General features: G+C 41.2%; 1 protein-coding gene across 2 annotated transcripts in view; it reads left to right on the plus strand.

Annotated features, from left to right (window-relative positions):
* Positions 1 to 21441, plus strand: part of LOC132768516 (bMERB domain-containing protein 1-like) — a 47706-nt gene that overhangs the window by 6411 nt on the left and 19854 nt on the right. Inside the window, exons 1-2 of one of the 2 annotated variants that reach the window (XM_067463829.1) lie at positions 14786 to 15018; positions 15138 to 15286. In XM_067463829.1, coding sequence (XP_067319930.1) covers positions 15208 to 15286 — 79 coding nt within the window. In that variant the 5' untranslated portion in view covers positions 14786 to 15018; positions 15138 to 15207. Of the gene's footprint in view, positions 1 to 14785; positions 15019 to 15081; positions 15287 to 21441 lie in introns of those variants that run through there. The other variant, XM_060764483.2, reaches the window with a different exon arrangement.

The following is a 21441-nucleotide window of genomic DNA, read 5'->3' on the forward strand; positions in this document are numbered from 1 at the left end:
AAGATTTTTTTTATTTTTACATTAAGGAGTTCAGGGTTTGTGCAATATATCATATTGTACCATTTTGGTAAGGAGATAAAAAAAATTAGACTAAACTCTGGAGGGCTCAAAGGCTGGAAATTTAGTCTGCTTGCATTCTAGGAGTATACTTGACCTCCTTTAGAGGGGATACTCTTGTAGGCAAACAGTTTGTGCATGCAAATGCTGAAGAATGGCTTGGTCTGTTTCACAAAGAAGTCAAGTTTCAGAGGGATTTCATCAGGGTCACATAAACTTAAAATGCGATACTGTAAATCACAGTATAGAAAAGATACTTTGCCTTTTGCTTCCATATTGCAGTGAGCAGGAAAAGCCTCTCTTATGTATCTAGTGAAAACTGTTGTTGTTAGCAAGTGAGTTTTTCATTAAAGGAACTTTACTGTTTGGCTAGTCTGCAATTGCAGCAAGACAAAAATAGATCTGCAACACATTGAAATGGAATTTTTAATAATGTTTTTCCTAATCTACTTAAAAACCAAGAAAAGATGTTTTTTTACAGAATAACTGTATAACAAAACCAGGTGTCTTGTAGGAGTGTCATTGTTACACTGCCTAGAAAGGAAGTAAGTCATGAGGAAGGAAGAGGGATGATTGGAATAAAGGCTGCAAGTGGGGAGGGAAGTATTACCTTCACGCCACAGCTCCAATCCAGTATTATTCTTCTAGAGCTGCTGCTAGGCACAAAGTTTATAGGTCCTTTTTTTCTACATTTTATGCCTGCTGTTCCACAGATAGCAATTTTGGGGAAGGAGCATTTAAGCGGGTAAGGATTTATCCATTCCATCCTGAAGAGTTCAAATCACAAAATGGGCAACATGTCTACATTGTATCTTATATTAACTCAAATTACCTTTTATGTAATTTTTTTGGAGTTATATGCAAAAATGCTGCTGCTTTGACGGCAAAAACAGCCCTGAATTATGTCACCTAAGTGATTTTCTTTAGTTGATGTATTTTAAAGAATCCAGTGCTCTGCTGCAGAAGTGGACATCATAACTGGATAGCGAATGGTGCCAAGAACGAACAGTACAAACAGTGCTTACAGAAGTGTTTATTTGTTCCTATATATTGTTTTCAATTCACTGAAGACTGAACGAGAGACCAGAGATGGTAGTTGGACGAGCAATTTGAGTTATACAGCAGCAAGAAAGAAATTGCCTTCTGAATTGCAAATGTAAGAGCTCACAGGTGCAATTTTATTTTTCCTTCTGCAATTTTCAAGGGGAATTGCTCTATAAATTGATTCTTCCTAATGCTGTAATTGTTTTTCATTTGTATTTCTGTCTATGATCTTATTGATGGTATCTTTTCATAGCAATCCAAACTATAACCTACAGTTTTCTGGTGAAATCCAATGCCGGGACCACGAGTTCGTTGTACTATAGTAAAAGTGCCCTGTTGCTGTTCCTTAAGTAAGCCTGGTCACTCATACACATGTTTTGAGGATACTTGTGATTGTCCTTATGCTTTAGTATTGCTTCCCAAGTAAAGCACTCCACCCTCAGCTGCCCAAGTCTGAATGATTATAACCACGTATACAGGAGAAAATAAACCTATGCACTGTTCAGAGGGGTGGCCCATGGACTGGTGCCAATCACTCTGACATTTCCAGGAAAAGAAAGGAACAGGTATAGTCAGTAGATACAAGTAAAGTGCCAGTCCCAAGCATATTGAGAAAAACCCTCCTGTCCTTCAATTTCAGATAGCTCATAATGTGTGCGTGGGGTGTGTGTGTGAGAGAGGGGATAGCTCTGACAACATACATAGATGGGACAGCTGACAGACTGTTCTTTTCAGAAATCCTTTCATATGAAGCCTTAGTATGTGTTACCATGTTGCCTTTGAACAGAGGAGAAATATTGAAAGGTACAAGCGGAGCAGGGGGGATTTTGCCATAAGTGCTCATGAGCTGGTGATGGGAGAAGGTTTTGGCCCTATTACCCCTGTCCAAGTAGCAGCTAGTTTACTTTCGTGATAAACCAATATGGAGATGCTGAAAATTGGAGGTGATCTTTGATGAGAAGAGGAGCATTCTTCATTGCTGCATCCCTGTTTGTTTTGTTTTGGACTTTGGTTTTGGTTACACTAATTCTGAGGATAGGAAGCAGCTATGTAAGTCTGCTGCTGCAAAAATAACATAAAGTGTTGTGGCATCTTTATTTATTTATTTATTTATTATAAATTTATTATTTATCTTTGGGACTAACTAGTTTTGTTTGGCACAAGCTTTCTGGAGCTCCAGTCCACTTGAGTAGAACTCCATACATCCAATAAAGTGGAGTTGCAGTTTAAACATTTTTGGCCTTTAAGATGCCAGAGAACTCCCTAATGGCTTTAGTTATAATAAAATATAAAAAGGGAAAGAATACTCAAAACTTGATTTTCAACCAATGAAATAAATATTTCTTCCACTTTGTACACAGGATGATTACACACTTTATATATGTGGGCAGGTTTTAATGCATTATTTTATTTTTCCTGACATGAAATCCATGCCATCTTAGAGCAAAACAAGATATAAAGACATGGTGTAAAACAAACAAAAAAGAGGCTAAACACAAATAAACAATCTTACTAAAAACACAGTTTGGAAAATTACTCTCAAAGCATAATAAAGGTAAAGAAAGCATACATCAAAAGACTCCTATAAACCATTGTTCTTCAAATGCCTATTTAAGTAACAGTGTCTTTGCTTATCAGTGAAAAGAAAACATTGAGGCAGGCAGCCCAGAGCCCTGTGAAGAGAAATGGCTCAATGTGGGAGCAGCCTCTGAGAAGTCCCTGTGCTAGGTCCTCAGAAGACAGGCCGATGATAGTGATGGGCACAAAGGAAAGTCTGTCCTGACACTCCTAAGAGTCACATCAGTTTTGTATAGGGAGAAATAGTCTTTCAGATAGCTTGAACCTAAGAGGCATCATGCTTAACAGGTCCTAATAAGCACTTCAAAAAGTGGCTGCAAATGACCTTGTAACAGGGGTTCTCAACCTGTGGGTCCCCAGATGTTTTGGCCTTCAACTCCCAGAAATCCTAACAGCTGGTGAATTGGCTGGGATTTCTGGAAGTTGTAGGCCAAAACACCTGGGGACCCACAGGTTGAGAACCACTGTGTAACGGCAAAGGCATAATTTCCCCTAACCAGCAACCCAACCTTTCTGGACCTGCTGAAGATTTTGAAATTTCCAAAAGTAGACCCATTTAAAGCACATTTGTTGTATGCGTTCAGGTCGTTGGTGACCCTAAGACAACCCAATCATGGGGTTTTCTTGGCAAGGTTTCTTGTCATTGCTGTCCTCTAAGACTGAGGGAGTGTGATTCCATGGCCGAATGAGGATTTGGACCTTGGTCTCCAGAGTCCGGATCCAACACTCAAACCACTCTTTCATGCAGACTCCCATAGAGCACATTACTGTAATCTAAATGGAACATAATTATGACATGTATCTTGATTTCTCTAGGAATAGGCATAGCTGGCATATTAGTCTTGGCTGTGCAAATGCACTACTAAACACCAATGGGGATATTTTGTTGTACAGAAGGCATGTTGCAATCAGCTAAAGAATTTCTGATATGTCCAGCTCTGGGGATTTATCCTTGTAACAAACTGCATGGATGATTCATTCCATCAAATGCTTTGATGTGTATCAATCCACAGAAATCATTTTAAAGGGTATTTTGTTGATGTAAATGTTACATCAGAACTAGTTCTGAATAAGTGATGATGGAAAATATTTAATATGGATGATCACGTTATCATGCCTTGTATGATTAGAACATTGAAATGCAACAAAGGTCCCTTAAATGCAGTAAACAAGTAACTCTTCCATGAAGTTGCTTTTCAAAGAGTGTTTAGGTTTGACTGGATTGTACCTTTTAGTGTTTGCATTTTAATTATTTATTTTGAATATATAAATGTAGTTTAAAGTATCTTTTAAAAGACCATTTAGGATCAATCAGATCTAAACCAGAGATCATAACCAGAGAATGAATCAGATTTTAAACCTGACTCTTTCAATTACAAAAGAAAATAGAAAACGAATACCATAATGCATAATGGCATTGGTGTTATGCATTCATTTTTGGAAAATGGAAATCTCCATAACCTTTTGGAGATTTTATGATCTTTGGAAAGGCATGACCTTGTTAAAAGTCACAAACTTTTGAAAATGATACCATCACCTTTTTGGGAAAATGGCATTTACAAGCATTCATGCAAGGCCACTAGGTTTCTCAGCTGTCTTTGAACTGTTAGGGACAAAGATATGCCAATGCACAAGTGTGTGTGTGTGGTATGACCAGCAGAGTTTCAGAAGTGTTCTTTTTAGTTGCCCAAAAACATCTACTCGTACTTGCCTTTAAGTCATTCTCTCAAGAGATAAAAACAAGCACACTTATTTAAAAGTAACATAGTTGGTTCACTCATAAACTTCAGCATACAGGTACTTTGCTTATCAATCCAGTTACAAATAGGATCTGAATTAGTATCTCTGTGTAGGTAACACAGGGCTTCTTTCTTATAATTAACAGTTCACAGTCCAAAGCATCTCTCTGTTCTGAGAGTCTAATAGAGTCTCTGTCTAGCCTGAAAGTCCAATGGAGTCTCTAAGTATATTGTTCCTATTGAAGTCTAAAGCATACAGTTCCTGCTGACATCTGAAACCAAACTATTTCTAAAAAGAAGTCTGAGTCCTGAACAATCCTGGTTCTGATCACATGGTCTGCAAGGCCTCCCACAATAAAGAGTTAAAGTAAAATTGCATCTCAACACACACATATACAATATTGCAAGCAATCTGAATTATATACATAACAAATAACTAGTGGAGGCTTGAAGAAGGCTGCTGTTTTCAACATTTATCACTAAGTAATCACATCCCATTTTTGTTGAACATATCAAATATTGGCATTCCAGTATTCTGGGCTGTGCAGATAGCTTTCATACAACTCTGTTCTTCAGAAAACTCCTCTTACAGTGAGGATCTTACTGGAAATGTAAAAGGTACAGAGCAGTGCTAGCATACTCCTCTTTCTCCTCTGTGTTTAGTTCAGTTGTTTTTTTTTCACATGATATTCCATATCACTTATTCTCCTCCTAGACTTTAAAACAACAACAGTCCTCCCTGCCTGGTACTGTAAAAATAAGTAGCATTTGATTTTGAACATGTGTGAATATAGAGACAATCTTCCTTTTTATAGGCAACCAGTTTGTTTCTACAGGTGAGTAAAGTGTGTAGTGTATCCTTTCCCAGAGTCAAACTCAGAAGCATTGCATGGGGTATGAGCCAATATTGCATCAACACCAAGTCTCCAAAGAGTGCTGAATTGACAGTATTGGCTAGAGAGACTTCCCATTTGTCTACATTTGTTCAGGTGCCATATGAATCATTGCGGGTTCTTCAAAGCATTCAGCTGAACCAGCAAACATTTTCACAAAAAGATACAATGGGGAATTCATAGTGAAGTATGGAATCTGTTATGTAGAAGGTTTTAAAACATGGTTTATAAGTATCATTTTTTCAGATTTTGCGTTTATCAAATTGTACTCTTTCTGTCATTTTTATGAGTTGCTGAAAGCAGCAGAGTAACTTCTTTTCAACCTAGTTACATTATTATGAGAAAATTCTTTATTACTATTATTATTATTATTTGTAGTTATAGGCCTGTTTTTATCTCTTGATTGCTCACATTAAAAATGCAATTCAAATCCCATTACACACAATTATTAAAATACAATTAGACTTATACCGGTAAGCAATTCAAATAACATAAAACCATTACGAACTATAAAAAATAAGTAAAACTCTAGCAAACTCTGTAAACATTTCTTCCTTAAAAGCCTGCCTGAAAAGGAAGGTTTCAGCCTGCCGTAGGAAGGACAGCCTGGAGGGGGCTATTCTGGCTTCACTGGGAATAAGGGGCTTTCAGAGCCCTCTCTCAGGTCCTCCATAACTGTGCTTGTGATAGAAATGGGGGCCAAGACAAGGGCCTCTCCTGATGATCTCAGGGCCCAGGCAGGTTCATACCAGTAGATAAAGGTAAAGGTAAAGGTAAAGGTTTCCCCTTGACATTAAGTCTAGTCGTATCCAACTCTGCGGGGTGGTGTTCATTTCCATATCTAAACCGAAGAGCCGGCGTTGTCTGTTGACACCTCCTAGGCCAGCATGATTGCATGGAGCACCAGTTGATACTATCTGCCAAACAGTCTGGACCTGAGCAATATAGGGTTTTAATGTCATAACCAGCACTCTGAATTGTGCCTGGAAACAAACTGGCAGCTGTTGCAACAGGGAGACTGTGAGCTCCCTGAAGCTAGCCCCAATCTAGCCACACTTCTTTGGATTAGCTGAAGATTGCAAACACTCTACAAAGGCAGTCCCACATGGAGCACATTGCAGTAATCCAAAAGGGATGTAACTAAGTCATGTACCGCCATGGCACACAAGTTGGCACACAAGTTTTAAATGTTCAAAGGCACTACTGGCCAACACAGGTATCTAGGTCAACACTGAGTCCAGGAGTAGCCCAAACTGTAGCCCTACTTTGGCGGTTTTCAGAAAGAACCTGAAAACTTGGCTGTTCCAACGTGCCTTCTCAGATTAGGAACCCCACTACCAAAGCCCAGAAGCACTTTAGTAGAGTCAAGATCACCTTCACCGCACACTGCACTTATATTTTAATCCCATATCCCTCCGACACTTCAGCACTTTTAACCCTGTACCCCACTCCGGCCGGCTCAGTTTTTAATAATGTCCTGTTGTATTGCTATTGCTATTGTTTTTCTGCTTTAACTGTTTTATTTGCTATGTATTGTGTTGTTGTATTGTGTTGGGCTCCGGCCTATTATAAGCCGCATTGAATCCCTTGGGAGATGCTAGCGGGGTACAAATAAAGTTATAATAATAATAATAATAATAATAATAATAACAACAACTGTGGACCTTGTCTTCAGGGAGAATGAAATCCAGCTGAGACTGGATCCCCACTCTCTGCTCTGCCTTCCAACTGACCAGGAGCACGTCTGCTTTGTCTGGATAACCTTTTGATTTGTTTGCCCTATCCAAAGCTAAATTTCTCTTATAGAACATATTGAGTCTGTATTCAAATAATAGAATTCATTTTCATCGCAAGGTTGTTATTTATTTCATTGTCACACAATGTACGTGTTATGTTGAAGAATGCTTGATTTTGTTTTATGAGTCATTTTTCACACTCTCCAAAAATAAAGTCATCCACAGGCTTGTTTTTATCCATTAGTAGCCTATAGTTTTTTTTTATCTTTTACACATGCCATTGTTAGGTTCCTTGTGTATGTAGAGCATCCCTTCTCTAGTGTTCCAGAAATCTCTAAAATTGTCCACATGGTTGGCTGAGGTAGTGTCATCTTTGATTTCAGGTGGTCCAATGTGCACAAAGTTGCATTAAATTGTTTAAAGAATTGTGCATAAAATTACCTTCAGGCACCGTTTACCAGATGTATATAAATGAATATGAATGAATTTTGTGTTTAAATCTGAATCCCATCTTCATGATATATTTTTGTGGATTTTTTTTATTTACATGACTGGTGGTGCAGCAGGTTAAACCACTGAGCTGCTGAACTTGCTGACCAAAATGTTGGTGGTTCAAATCTGGGGAGTGGGGTGAGGTCCTGCTTGTTAGGCCCAGCTTCTGCCAACCTAGCAGTTCAAAAACATGCAAATGTGAGTAGATCAATAGGTACCATGCAGTCATGCTGGTCACGTGACATTGGAGGCATCTATGGACAATGCCAGCTCTTTGGCTTAGAAATGGAGATGAGTACCAACTCCCAGAGTTGGACACGACTAGACTTAATGTCAAGGGGAAACCTTTACCCATACTTTTACTGAACTGAATTGTAATAAAGACAAATTACATTGTGGGTTAGCAAAGGGATTTGAAGCTGATAAGACTGCTGTAAACAGGTGGCATCAAGAGAATAGTGTGTGCTGTGTGCCTATTGGATTGAAGAAAGGTGGAACTTCTTCAAGATTTCTTACAATGTCATTGGAGTACAAATCTTTGAGAGAATAGGGATTCTCAAACATGATGAAGGGATTGCAAGAGGATTTGCAAGAAGACCTAAGACTTATTGGAGGATGCAATGCAAGGGAAGGGAATTGAATATTATTATTAATAATAATTCGCTTTATTTATATTTTGCCCTTCTCCCCTAAGGGACTCAGTGGATTATAGCATTTACATACTTTGGCAAACATTCAATACCTTTACAATCATATGCAATGAGTCACACAAACACAAAGGCAGAGGCTTCTCCTTTCACTTCCAGTTTCTAGAGGCAGTGCTCATCTCTGACTGTGGGGAGGTGCTTTCCTCCATTTTCAAGCCAAGGAGCCTGCATTGTCACTTCTTGGTTGTGTGGCCAGCAAGGTTGCTTGGTTCCTCTCTTTGCTTTTCCCACTGAAAAACCTATTTATCTACTCATATTTGCATGTTTTTGAGCTGCTAGGTTGACAAGGGCTGGAGCTGACAGATGGGAGCTCACCCCATCTCGCAGATGCAAACTGCCAGTGGTCAGTAGTTCAGTAGCACAAGGGTTTAATCCATTGCACCACCGTGACCCCATTAAGGGGGGTGGGGCGCTAATCTGGAATTGTTGAATAGCGAAACCTGTAAGAATAACTAAACCTTTGTTGTGTCAGATTGAGGAGAACAGTGTCTAAGAAGTTGTGGTTTGTAAAATGGAAATTATAGAGCAAGAGGAGGCCAGTCCAGAACTTGCATATAAAGAAGTTACACAAAAGGGATAACACATTTAATAAAAGAACCAGCCTGTAAGCTGTGGACATGATCTTGTAAAGTATTTAATTAAATGAAATGTGTTAGAAATATTAGGGTTCAAACAAAAAGAAAGATTTTGAGCTACAAGAGAGTTTTAAAATAGAATGGATTTACTGATGATTTATAATATAATGTATGAGATTTACAGTTATATAGAAAGGATTCATACGATGTGTTAGAAAGCTGCTGTCATAATTACAGGTGAGAAAATTGAATATTATTTGCCATGATGAAAATTGTGTGATGGCTTAAATGTCTGACGGGAATGTAGAAAGATCATGTGTGATATTTTAATGCTAAATATGTCAGCCTAAGAAAGAAATAGCTTTGAGTGTTAAGAAATTATTTAATAGGGGATGAAAAGAAAAGAAGTGGGTTTTTATTCAGAGAGAACTGAAATTATGTTAATGTTATAGACTGTTGAAAGGAAGAATGGAAATAACATTTTCTTTGTCTTTATCTTTTTGTGCTTTATCTTTTAATGTCTTTTTTCCTTTTTCTACTTTCTGTTCTTTTTGTGTATTTGTAAATTTTAGTATAGCTGAAAACTTTCAATAAAAGCATTTTTTTAAAAAAGAAATGAAAACCAGATGATATTTATACTCAGGTCTCAGTGCTGGCATTCCTACACTAGAGCTAAAAAAGGAAAGGTTTTATTTTATCAATATTTAAAATTACATGTATATAAGCTTAAAGAGGTGGCCAGCATAACTTCTTCTGGTTGTGAATTCCACATTTTAGCTATGTGGTATGTATAGAAGTATCTTGTTTTGCCTGGCCTGAGTTTGCTGTCATTTGGCTTCAATGAATCGCTCAGTTTGCTAATATAGTGAGGGCAAGAGGACAGCTTTCCCCATTCACTTTATCTGCTTCGTGCACACTTCTTATAAACCCCTGTGACTTTATAAATCTATACATTGAAAGTCAGCATGGTGTAGTGGTCTCAGCATTGAACAAAGACTTTGAGAGATCAGGAATCTAATGATTGCTCGGCCATGGCAACCCACTAGGACAGGTGATCTTAGAAAAGCCAAAATCTTTCAACTTCAGAGGAACATAACGCAATCTCACTCTCAACAAATCTTGCCAAGAAAATCGTATAATAGAGTTGGTTTCAGGTTTGCCATGCCAGAAATGACTTGAAGGCACATGGCAGCAACAACATGCTTTCATATTTACTTCATTCCTTAGTTTAATAGCCCCAAATGTAGACTTTTCTTACAAGGGATTAGCTTCAAACTCCTGATAATTTTGGTTACCTTTTACTGCGACTTTCTCCTACATATTGTTTTTTTGAGGGATGGTAAGAGGAGACTAAATGATTGCATTGCACCAAAAAACAGCATTGCAATATTAGCAATTTTATTTGTATTTATTTATTTACTGTATTTCTACCCTGTTCTTCTCACCTCAAAGGCGACTAAGAGCGGCTTACATATGGCAAAATTCAATGCTGCATTATAAATATAAATAAAAAATAAACATATAGAGTAATAAAAACAGATAAAGCATATAAATACAATTAATACAGATTAAAAACATAGTGCCTAGAGACCCATGTCTTTCCTAACAATTTCCACCATATAGTATGTCTTCTTTTTTTTTAACATCATGTACATACTGCTTTAATTGTTTTCACTGAGTGATCTTACAAAACCTCAAAATCTCTTTTCTGATCAAAATCTCTTCAACTGGCTCAGACTCAGTCTGTGTGTGTTAACTCAGGTGTTTTTACCCAATGTGCACACAGTTATTAATACTGACCCACTTTAGCATTTTATAGCCTATTCCCCCAGTATCAGAGTTTCATTTGGAGCTATCCGCAACCCTTATTAGTTTTTACCAACTTAGATAATTGGGTGTTATCAGCAAACTGGGCTATTTCACTGCACTCATGTACACAGGATCCTTGGAGAGGTGTACACTGCACACAGGATCCTTGGAGAGGTGCGACCCACCACATGCATCCTAGACCCCTGCCCTTCCTGGCTGATCAAGGAAGCCAGAGGGGGTTTGGCAGAGTGGGTGAAGGTGATGGTTAATGCCTCCTTACAGGAAGGAAAATTTCCAGCGAGCTTAAAACAAGCTATTATAAAACCGCTGTTGAAGAAACCATCACTGGATCCCACTCAATTTGACAACTATCGGCCTGTTTCCAATCTCCCCTACTTGGGCAAGGTCATGGAACATGTGGTGGCAACACAACTCCAGGGGTTTCTGGTAGACACTGATTATCTAGACCCGGCACAGTCTGGCTTTAGGCCAGGACATGGAACTGAGACAGCCTTGGTCGCCTTGGTAGATGATCTACGCAGGGAGCTAGACAGGGGGAGTGTGTCCCTGTTAGTTCTGCCGGACCTCTCAGCGGCCTTCGATACCGTCGATCACGGTATCCTTCTGGGCCGCCTCATGGATATGGGGCTCGGAGGCACTGCTCTGCAGTGGCTTCGATCCTTTCTTGAGGGACGGACCCAGAAGGTGTTACTGGGTGACACCTGTTCGGCCCCACAACCGTTGTTGTGTGGAGTCCCACAGGGTTCTATCTTGTCCCCGATGTTATTTAACATCTACATGAAGCCGCTGGGAGAGATCATTCGGAGTTTCGGACTAAGATGCTATCTCTATGCAGATGACGTCCAAATCTGTCACTCCTTCTCACCTGTCACCAAGGAGGCTGTCCAGACCTTGAACCGGTGTTTAGCCGCTGTATCGGACTGGATGAGAGCTAACAAATTGAAATTGAATCCAGACAAGACAGAGGTCCTACTGGTCAGTCGGAAGGCCGAACAGGGTATAGGGTTACAGCCTGTGTTAGACGGGGTTACGCTCCCCCTGAAGACACAGGTTCGCAGCTTGGGAGTGATCCTGGACTCATCGCTGAGCCTGGAGCCCCAGGTCTCAGCGGTGGCTGGGAGAGCTTTCGTACAATTAAAACTTGTGCGCCAGCTGCGCCCGTACCTTGGGAAGTCGGATCTGGCCACGGTGGTCCACGCTCTTGTCACATCCCGGTTGGATTACTGCAACGCACTCTACGTGGGGTTGCCTTTGAAGACTGCTCGGAAACTTCAACTAGTCCAGCGAGAAGCAGCCAGATTGCTCACCGGAGCGGCGTACAGGGAGCACACCACCCCCCTGTTGCGTCAGCTCCACTGGCTGCCGATCCAATTCCGAGCACAATTCAAAGTGCTGGTTTTGACCTACAAAACCCTATACGGTTCCGGCCCAGTGTATCTGTCCGAACGGATCTCCCTCTACATCCCACCCCAGAGTTTAAGATCTTCTGGGGAGGCCCTGCTCTCGACCCCGCCAGTGGCACAAGTGAGACCGGCGGGGACGAGGAGCAGGGCCTTCTCAGTGGTGGCCCCCCACCTGTGGAACTCACTCCCTGGGGAGATCAGATTGACGACTTCCCTTCTAGCGTTTAGGAAAAAGCTAAAGACCTGGATGTGGGACCAAGCTCTTGGCCATGCTGACAACTGATTAAAGGACCTATCGATAGACAAGGACAATGGAATGGAATGGATATATGGACTCTGATAGATGGACTCTGACATGAGATAGTTTTTATGATTTTAATAGGTATTGATGTTTCATTTTAATTGTTGAACTGTTATATTTTGTATTGTTTGTTGTGTGATTTGGGCATCTAATTGTGCCTCCTTTGTAAGCCGCCCTGAGTCCCCCCCCCCCCCCCGGGGTGAGAAGGGCGGGGTATAAGTAGATGAAATAAATAAATAAATAAATAAATAAATAAATAAATAATTAAAAATCTGGTTTTGGTACAGATTTGGGAGGACCCCCCCCCCCTTACTCCCCAGTCAAAATGTTTTGAGAAATGTCAAAATATTACTTTGTACAGCATCCTATTGCATTTGTTTGATTGTTTTTAAACTTACTGATACAGGAGAGGACCACTCCATTCAGCTCATCACTAAATTTATTAAGGATCCTTCATTGAGAGAGGTTATCAGAAGCTTTTCAAAGTCCAAGCTTTGCTCCCGTGCTTTCACGGTTGTTGAATTTGACATGCTCAAAGAACTCCAGCAAGTTATTGAGACAGGTTTGACCTTTACAAGAGTCATGTTGATCCTACATCAACAATACTTGCTATTCTATATGGTTAGTAATTTTACCTTTAAGCATGCTTTCACCTAACTGATCTTTCTAGGGAAAACATTTTTTATCAACAAATTGGAAGAGATTGAGAAGATCCAAAAGTTGGCTTGGGTCAAATGCACACATGTGGATGTTCATATGAACACAAACCTACTGGTCCCAAGAGAGTGTCCGATGAATAAAGAAGTTGGTTTTATTGGTTTTTCAGTTGTTTGGGATTTTAGCTCCCTGAATCCTTAATCATTCGTCAAAGCAGCTGGGGCTTCTGGAAGGTATAAAACACTTGTAGGATTAGAGTTTGAGAATTCCTGGTCCAGAGTCTAGTTTGTTGGTTTCAACAGCAACAAAAAAAGAATAATGCCAATGGCTGGAGGGCCATCTGTTGGGGGCGCTTTAAATGCAATTTTCCTGTTTCTTGGCAGGTTGGACTGGATGGCTCATGAGGTCTCTTCCAACTCAATGATTATATGATTCTAATTAAGAGTTGTGCTCTTTAATGAATTCAAATAGGTGTAGCAATATAACTGTGATGGTGCCCTCCAGATGTTATTCATCCATGGCTGTGCTGGCTAGGATTACTGGGAATTGTAGCTCAATAACATCTGAACAGCCACATCTTTCTTACTTTTGGTCTAGTAAAAAAATAGACATGCTTCCATTTTTGGACAGTACACACAACTATGCAACAATCAACCAAATAGATTCTCTTCTCCACAATAATGTGCCTGCAAAGCAGTTTTGGAAGACCACACTGGAGTAAACTAACTTTTCAGGGTATTGTTATGCTTATGTATTTCAGAAACACCTAGCTGTAAATGTGGGAAACAGATTGATCATCCAGTGCACCTCTTCTAAGGTTTTATTATTAGATTCTTCCAAAATAGTAAACACATGGATGGGACATATTGGCTTCTGATGGAGAACCAAATCTAATAGTACCTTTCAGTTATCATGAATGATTCTTCACTTGCGAATGAGTTGCAAACAATTTTTTAAAGGCAAATTTTGATCTCCATGCCTAATCAATGCCACATGAGTATGATGCTGGGGAACCTGTGACCCTTCAGAAGTGTGGTTGACTGGTGGTCATGGATGGAAGGAGTCTCTGCTCAACTACATCAGAAGGTAACCAGTTCCCCACCGGGGCACTAGAGCAATATTTTCCGTGGAGGCAAAATAGAAAGAAGATTTGAACAAATAAGAACAGTTATCTACAATAATGGATGATGTGAAAGGTAATGGTGGGTTTTAGGCATTTGCTGCCTAGCAAAGGAACAGAAAGAGAACATTAGGAGTGTGAGAAATGTGAAAGGCTTTTTGTCTAATTTTGAATACAGAAAAAACTGGGTTTTTTTTTGTTTGTCAGGAGCAACCGCTCCTGTTGTGAGAGAATTGGCCGTCTGCAAGGACGTTGCCCAGGGGACGCTGGGATGATTTTTGATGTTTTTATCATCCTTGTGGGAGGCTTCTCTCATGTCCCTGTATGAGGAGCTAGAGCTAATAGAGGGAGCTCATCCGCCTCTCCCCGGATTTGAACCTGCGACCTGTCGATCTTCAGGCCTGCTGGCACAGTGCTTTAACCCACTGCGCCACATTTGCTTTTTCTCCATTGCCCTTGACTGAAAAAGTTCAGCAAGAGTGTGTGAAAACATAAATATGTTCAATGCATTCCTGCTTCTCTTCAAAATACCTGTGGAGCTGCTCACAATGTCAGCTAACTTACAATTTGGTGGTTGGAACAGTACTGATCAGCTGAATGCTTCCAGAGAGAGGGAGGAGGGGGGGGGGCTGTTTAAATATTCAACATGGATGCCTGAGCAAGCGGTGGTTGATGCCTGTGAGACCCCCTTTTATTTTTCTTTCCAATGTCTTGTAAAAGCTACAAGCAGGTGCTTAACCCTGATGTCCACCAGAGGGAGCCCTTCAGCATCACAAGGGACCCCCAGCTCCCCTCCTCCTGCAGCCTCTGATTTCTATTTCATCTCCAGGCAGCTGTGCAAAAGCATCCTTAGTGTGGAAACAGGCAGGCAGCAGCTGCCAGGCAGGTACCAGCCTTGGCTTGTGCCACTTCCATGCTCTTTCTCTTCATGTAACCATTTCTCTTCCAGAGGATGGGCTCTGGCCTCTGAGCAACCTGTGCTCTTTCGAACCGCTCCTCTTTCAGGAATCTCTGAGAAAGGAGGAAAAAAGAAGAAGAGTGATTAGAAGGGGGAGAAACAGAGGAAGGGTTGAGGATGGAGAAGGAGAGCAAGGCGTCCACCCAGTATGGATCCCTGGAGTCAACCAAGTGGCAAGGAGCAGAAACAGGCAAAGGTGAGATGGGCTTGTACCACCCCATCCCCTGATTGCCCCGCTAAAGATTCGGATATTAATGCATCTGTGTGTATGAAGTGTGCATTTGGTGTGTATGTGTGCATGTTATGTGCATAAGAGTTCTGTGAGTTCTCTGTCTGTAACCTGCAGTTTTCTCTCTGCCTTGAAAGTTTCTTAGCAGCTGTGCTGGTATTCCCCGCATCCCTTTGCCCTCCCAGTTCCTTGTGTCGTGGGACTGAGAAGGGCAGCAGGATGGGTGCTTTGGTTTGCTGCCTAACTTGCTGGTGTCGGAAACTGAGCACTTTTGTATCTCAGTGTGACAGGCAGAAGAGAGAGTGAGGGGGAAAAGCTCTCAGGCACATGAGTTGGGAAGCTGGCTGTGGGCCAAAAGCCCTGGCTTCTGTTCATTCACAAAAAGAGAGATAGAAGGGGGGAAGGGGGGGGGGAGGACAGCACTTGGCACAGATCCTTGCAGGATTGAGTCTTATCCGCTAGGCACACTGAACTGGCAAAATGCCAGTGCCTTGGCAGATGCATTGGCACGAGTCTGCAGAGACCAGGCTGACGAGAAATGCCATAGATTTCCTCACCAGAAAGGAAACATATTATTTGGGGTTTCCCTGAGAAGAGCCAACATCCCTGTGAAAGAATCCTAGACACCTTGAGGTTGCTATGTATGTTTCCCTGGTGGAATCCATTTATTTCCTGCCTTGGAGCCTCCTCTTGTTAGGATGCCAGGCAAGGATGATGACATATTTCTTTTCTACTTTGCTAAATGTTATTGCTGCTGCAAGTTCCTTGTATTTGTGAATGGGCATCGCCAGGCAATCAGCAAGGCAGGCTTTGACAGCAAACAACAGGGAACCAATGAAAATATTTCCCACAGCTGAGTGGCAGTCTGGATCTAATGATGACGGCACCTTTTCTTTCCCAAGGCATCAGAGCTAGGAACTCTGCCTGAAAAGCAGCAGAACCCCAACATCTCTTTCAGACCTTCCGTGGACCAGTGGGTTAGCGGTTCAGCAGAAGAGTAATACCAGGTTGCTGTGTGGAACTCTCCTTTTCCACCCACTTATCCTTTACCCTGCTATTAGTTTTAAAATAATCATACACAGAAGCTGGGAATGGGCAAGAAAATGGCATCTGCCACCCGAAATACCTGTGCTGCCTAATGCCCTGGCCAGGAAGTTTAGATAAATGGAAAGGATGATCTGGATCAGGGACAGCTGGTGGCTTTCATGTCAGTGAAGTAATATATCAACTCCACTGGTTGTTAGTGTGAACTTTAAAAGAGTTGCCCATCTCAAGAAAAGTATGGCACTTTGAATAGATTCTTTAAAGTTCCAATTAAAGATGAGAACAATTGTATTTCCCACTTTCATGGGAGACATCATTTACTCATGGTCTGACCACTTTGGGTTTATTCTTCTTCTGAAGGCCATTCATATAGCCTCCATGGCTCCCTGTGGTGCCATTTGAGAGGTATGTTATAAGATGTTAGAAGGGGTTCTTGGGAAGTGGGCACACTCAAGTCATGTAGGAACCCCCAATCTAATAGGGTGAGGTCATGATGCATATAGTCTCACCTCTGACTCTTCTTCCTGAACGTTTTCTTCTGCTGCAAAACAGAACTGGATATACACCAGAAACCTGTTCTGTTGGAACCTTTACATTATCTGGATGCCTCCAAGGGTGAGGAAAGCCTCTATCCGATCATCTTCTATGCTGGTGACAGGAAAGGGACTAGCATCTTGTCCATCCCTATAAACAAGCACTTCTCTCCATTCTCACTCAGCTCTGCTTCAGACAAACCAACTAACATACAAAATCCTTGTGATTACTTCACACCAAGAATTTGGTGGACACTGGGGATAGCATGGGGCAAGAAGACCAGATTTTTATCACTCTTTTCAGTCTAATAATTGGAGTTCATAACCCAGTTTTTATAAGAAGAGCACTTAATGTATGAACCCTCTTCATGGAATGCCTTTCTTCCCTGAAGAAGACCGTCGTTGTACAAGAAGACCATGGTTGTACAAGAAAGCCAGTGGTTTGAGTGTTGGGCCAGAATTCTGGAAGACCAAGGTTGAAATCTCTGTTCAGCTATAGAAACCCATTGAGTGGCAAGTCACACTCTTACTCAGCCTAAGACGAGGGTACCAGCAAACCCCTTTGAAATCAATCTTGCCAAGAAAAACCCATGATAGGGTCACCATAAGTTAGAGTCAACATGTAGGTACATAAGAACAAATAGTTGCACACTGCACTATTATGAGAGATAACCAGGAGAAATGTAAGATAGTACACTTAGGAAGAAAAAAGGAAATGCACAGAGACAGGATGGGTGACACCTGGTTTGACAACAGTCCATATGAAAAAGATCTTGGAGTATTTGTGGACAACAAGTTAAACATGAGCCAACAGTGTGATGCAGAAGCCAAAAAGCCAATGGAATTTTGGACTGCAACAAAGGGATTACAGTGTCTAGGCCAGTGGTTCTCAACCTGTGGGTCCCCAAGTGTTTTGGTTACAACTCCCAGAAATCCAAGCCAGTTTACCAGCCATTAGGATTTCTGGAAGGTCAAAGCATCTGGGGACCCACAGGTTGAGAACCACTGGTCTAGATCAAGGGAAGTGATGGTGCCCCTCTATTCTGTTTTGGTTAGACCTCACTTGGAATACTGTGCCCAATTCTGGGCATCACAATTCAAGAGAGATATTGAAAAGCTGGAAGGTGTCCAGAGGATTGTGACTAATAATAATAAAGTTTAAATAATAATAAACTTTATTTATACCCTGCCACCACCTCTCCAAAGGGACTTGGTGTGGCTCACAAAAGCACTCAATAGTACAAAAATACAAAAATGATCAAATGTCTGGAGACCATGCCTTATGATGAGTGTCTTGAAGAGTTGGGGATGTTTAGCCTGCAGAAGAGAAGGTTGAGAGGAGACATAATAGCCATGTATAAATATGTGAAAGGATGCTATAAGGAAGAGGGAAAAGACTTGTTTTCTGCTGCCCTGGAGTCTAGGACTCAGAGCAATGGGTTCAAATGACAGAAAAGATTTCACCTGAACATTAGGAAGACCTTCTTGACCATATGACCTGTTCAGCAGTGGAATTCTCTGCCTCTTGAGTGTGATGGAAGCTCCTCCATTGGAGACTTTTAAACAGAGGCTGGATGGCCATCTGTTGGAGTTACTTTGATTGCGTTTTTCTTACATGGCAGGGGGTTGGACTAGATGGCCCATGTGGTCTCTTTCAACTCTATGATCCTATGTTTCTGTGATTCTGCACGGATAGTTTTGGGCATCTGTTTAATCCCTCTGGTTTGATGAAGAAGACCTTTCCAATTGTCTTTAGTCTCAATATGACCTAGTATAATCCTTGCCATGTCATACAACCCTGCTGTAAAGAATGGAAGTAGAATATTTCCTTTGGATCTAAGCTCAAGAGCTATGTTGTGCTGTACCAGGGCATCAGTCTATCCAGATCAGTGTTCTCAACCTGTGGGACCCCAGATGTTTTGGCCTTCAATTCCCAGAAATCCTAACAGCTGGTAAACTTCCTGGGATTTCTGGGAGTTACAGGCCAAAACACCTGGGGAACTACAGGCTGAGAACCACTGATCTAGATCAAAGGTAGAAATTATATTGCACAGAGACTGAGGTTCAAAAACATTTAGTGTCATTTTTTGTCACCCTGATCTTTCTTAATGTTATCTACAGTGATTAGAAGCCCTTGGTGGCGCAGTGGGTTAAACCATTGAGCTGCTAAACTTGCTAACCGAAAGGTCACAGGTTTGAGTCTGGGGGGTGGGGTGAGCTCCCACTGTTAGACCCAGCTTCTGCCAGCCTAGCAGTTTGAAAACATGCAAATGTGAGTAGCTCAATAGGTACCGCTCCGCCCGGAAGGTAACAGTGCTTCATGCAGTCATGCCGGCCACATGACTTTGGAGGGTCTACAGACAACGCCAGGTCTTCGGCTTAGAAAGACTGGACTTAATGTCAGGGGAAAACCTTTACCTTACCTTTACTACAGTGACTGGTCTTTAATCCAGCCCTACATAGAGATGCCAGCGACTGAACTGGAGACTTTCTGTGTGTCACACTTGTATCTCACCTACAGAACTATGTGTTGGGGAAATTTCACAAAAAAGAGCATTTTAAAAGCAAAGCATAGCAGATTACTCACACACAGCAGGAGGTGTCCATGTTTGCAGAGGAACAAATGTTCTTAAGCAATAGAGCAGTAAAGTCAACCCTCAAAGTTACAAAAAGGTTGTCTACTTAACAGCCAACAATCAGCAGTGTCTCTTAAATGGGTTTTGGCTGTAGTGGGCTGAGCATCTCTCTGGCAACTGCTTTCGCCCAAGCCATACCTGTTACTTGCTTATAGCTTTCTTTCTCTTTTTTCACTAGTGGTATCCCCCCCCCCCCCCCCCCCAAGCAATGATCACAGCATCATTTAACTCATAAGCTTGTTTCTTCCCCTGGTCTGACTCATTGGCCCAAACATTATTGGGAGGTCATCTGGCTTTAATAATGAAGTATTGATCTTGTCACTTGGCTCTGCTAATGCATGCCATATGGGGAGGATGGAGAAAGGCAGTGGATACACAGCTGATCTAAGCAACATATGACGATTATGCTGTTTGTTGTAAACCTGTCCATTTGTTCACCTAACTCATATTTGTCAGGGATGATCTAGTTAGGGTGGAACACTGAGAGGCCAACCAGATAGCAAAACAAATGCATTTCATTACACCTAAGCTTATTTCTTCTCTACAACTGGATTTCCCCCAGAAATACATGTCTTGGCAATGTGACTTACAAATTAAGCCCATGTTTACCTTCTGGTGCTCAATTACCTATGAGAGCATGCTAAATGTAAGATACATAAACAAGGAGGAGGAAATGTATCTCTCTAGGAATGTACTAGGTCTTCCATGTGCTTCTGTGGTATAATCTTACCAGAAAGTACCACAGATTTGTATTGAAGGACCTAGCAAATTCCTGGAAGTGATGCTTCTCTAGGAATCTCTAGGTCCTCCAATGCAACTCTGTGGTATGCAGAGATTAAAAATGGAACAAGTTAATGATATTTGGTTATATCCAAGGTTTCACAAAAATGTTGTCCTGTGAGGAACATATAATTTTTGGATATGTGGGAATCTTACTGTAATTGTCACCATTGTTTACATTTTTACACCCCACTTTTCCTGCACTAACAGAAGGAGTTGTACACATTTCTATTCTTTCCCACTTTATCTTTTTTTTTTTTTTTTTTAAATCAGGCTGAAAAAGGGGGCAACATGTCCAAGGCTACTCCGTCAGCATCATGGCTCAGTGAGGATTTCTTTCTGGGTATTCCCCGTTCTCAGGTTTAGCACTTTAATCACTATACCACACTCATGATATAAAATATGCATATAGTACTTTTCATCAAAATGGATTTTATGACATTTTCAGTTTCAAAACAAAGCATAGATACATGATGGCAAGGAACAAAACAATTTGCTTATATCAAAGCATTGGTCCCCTTCCAAATAACCCAGGGGCCCAATAACATGGTGAATATGTCCCCCGTCCATTTCCTAGAGGGTGATTGGGAACATTTGGAGGACAAAAAAACCCTACGAGTGTCTTGGAGGAGTGTAGCCCTTCATAGTTTCTTTGGCTGAAATGCATCCCCTCGCTTCTGACAAATGTTGCCTGCTCTTTTGCAGGGAACTCTGTTTCTTATGTTCTTTGATGCAACAGAAATAACACCGTGCTATTTTCTCATCACCTCTAAGGTGGAAAAGGCATATGCAGACATTTCAGTTTCTAATAATTTTGGCTTCACTTCAGAGGCTTCCCCGGGGACGATAATAAAAAGTGCAGCCTTGATCTAAGAGTACTGACAATCTTTTGAATGACGTGCTAAGAGGTGCAGGAAAAGGCACTTCATGAGGGAAATGAAAAAGAGAAATGAGTCCTTGGGGCCTATATGTGGGAGGAATATGTCTTCCCAAAAGGAGCTGGAAAGTGAGACTGAACAGTAGCTGACACTGAATTTCTAGTATAGAGAAAAGCATGTGCCAAATTCTCCCAATTCTTAAACACCTTCTTTAATATAACAAAAACCTCCTGCCCCTGTCCTTTCTTTGC

This window comes from Anolis sagrei, chromosome 2 (assembly GCF_037176765.1).
Source record: "Anolis sagrei isolate rAnoSag1 chromosome 2, rAnoSag1.mat, whole genome shotgun sequence".
Classification (NCBI taxonomy): Eukaryota; Metazoa; Chordata; class Lepidosauria; order Squamata; family Dactyloidae; genus Anolis; species Anolis sagrei.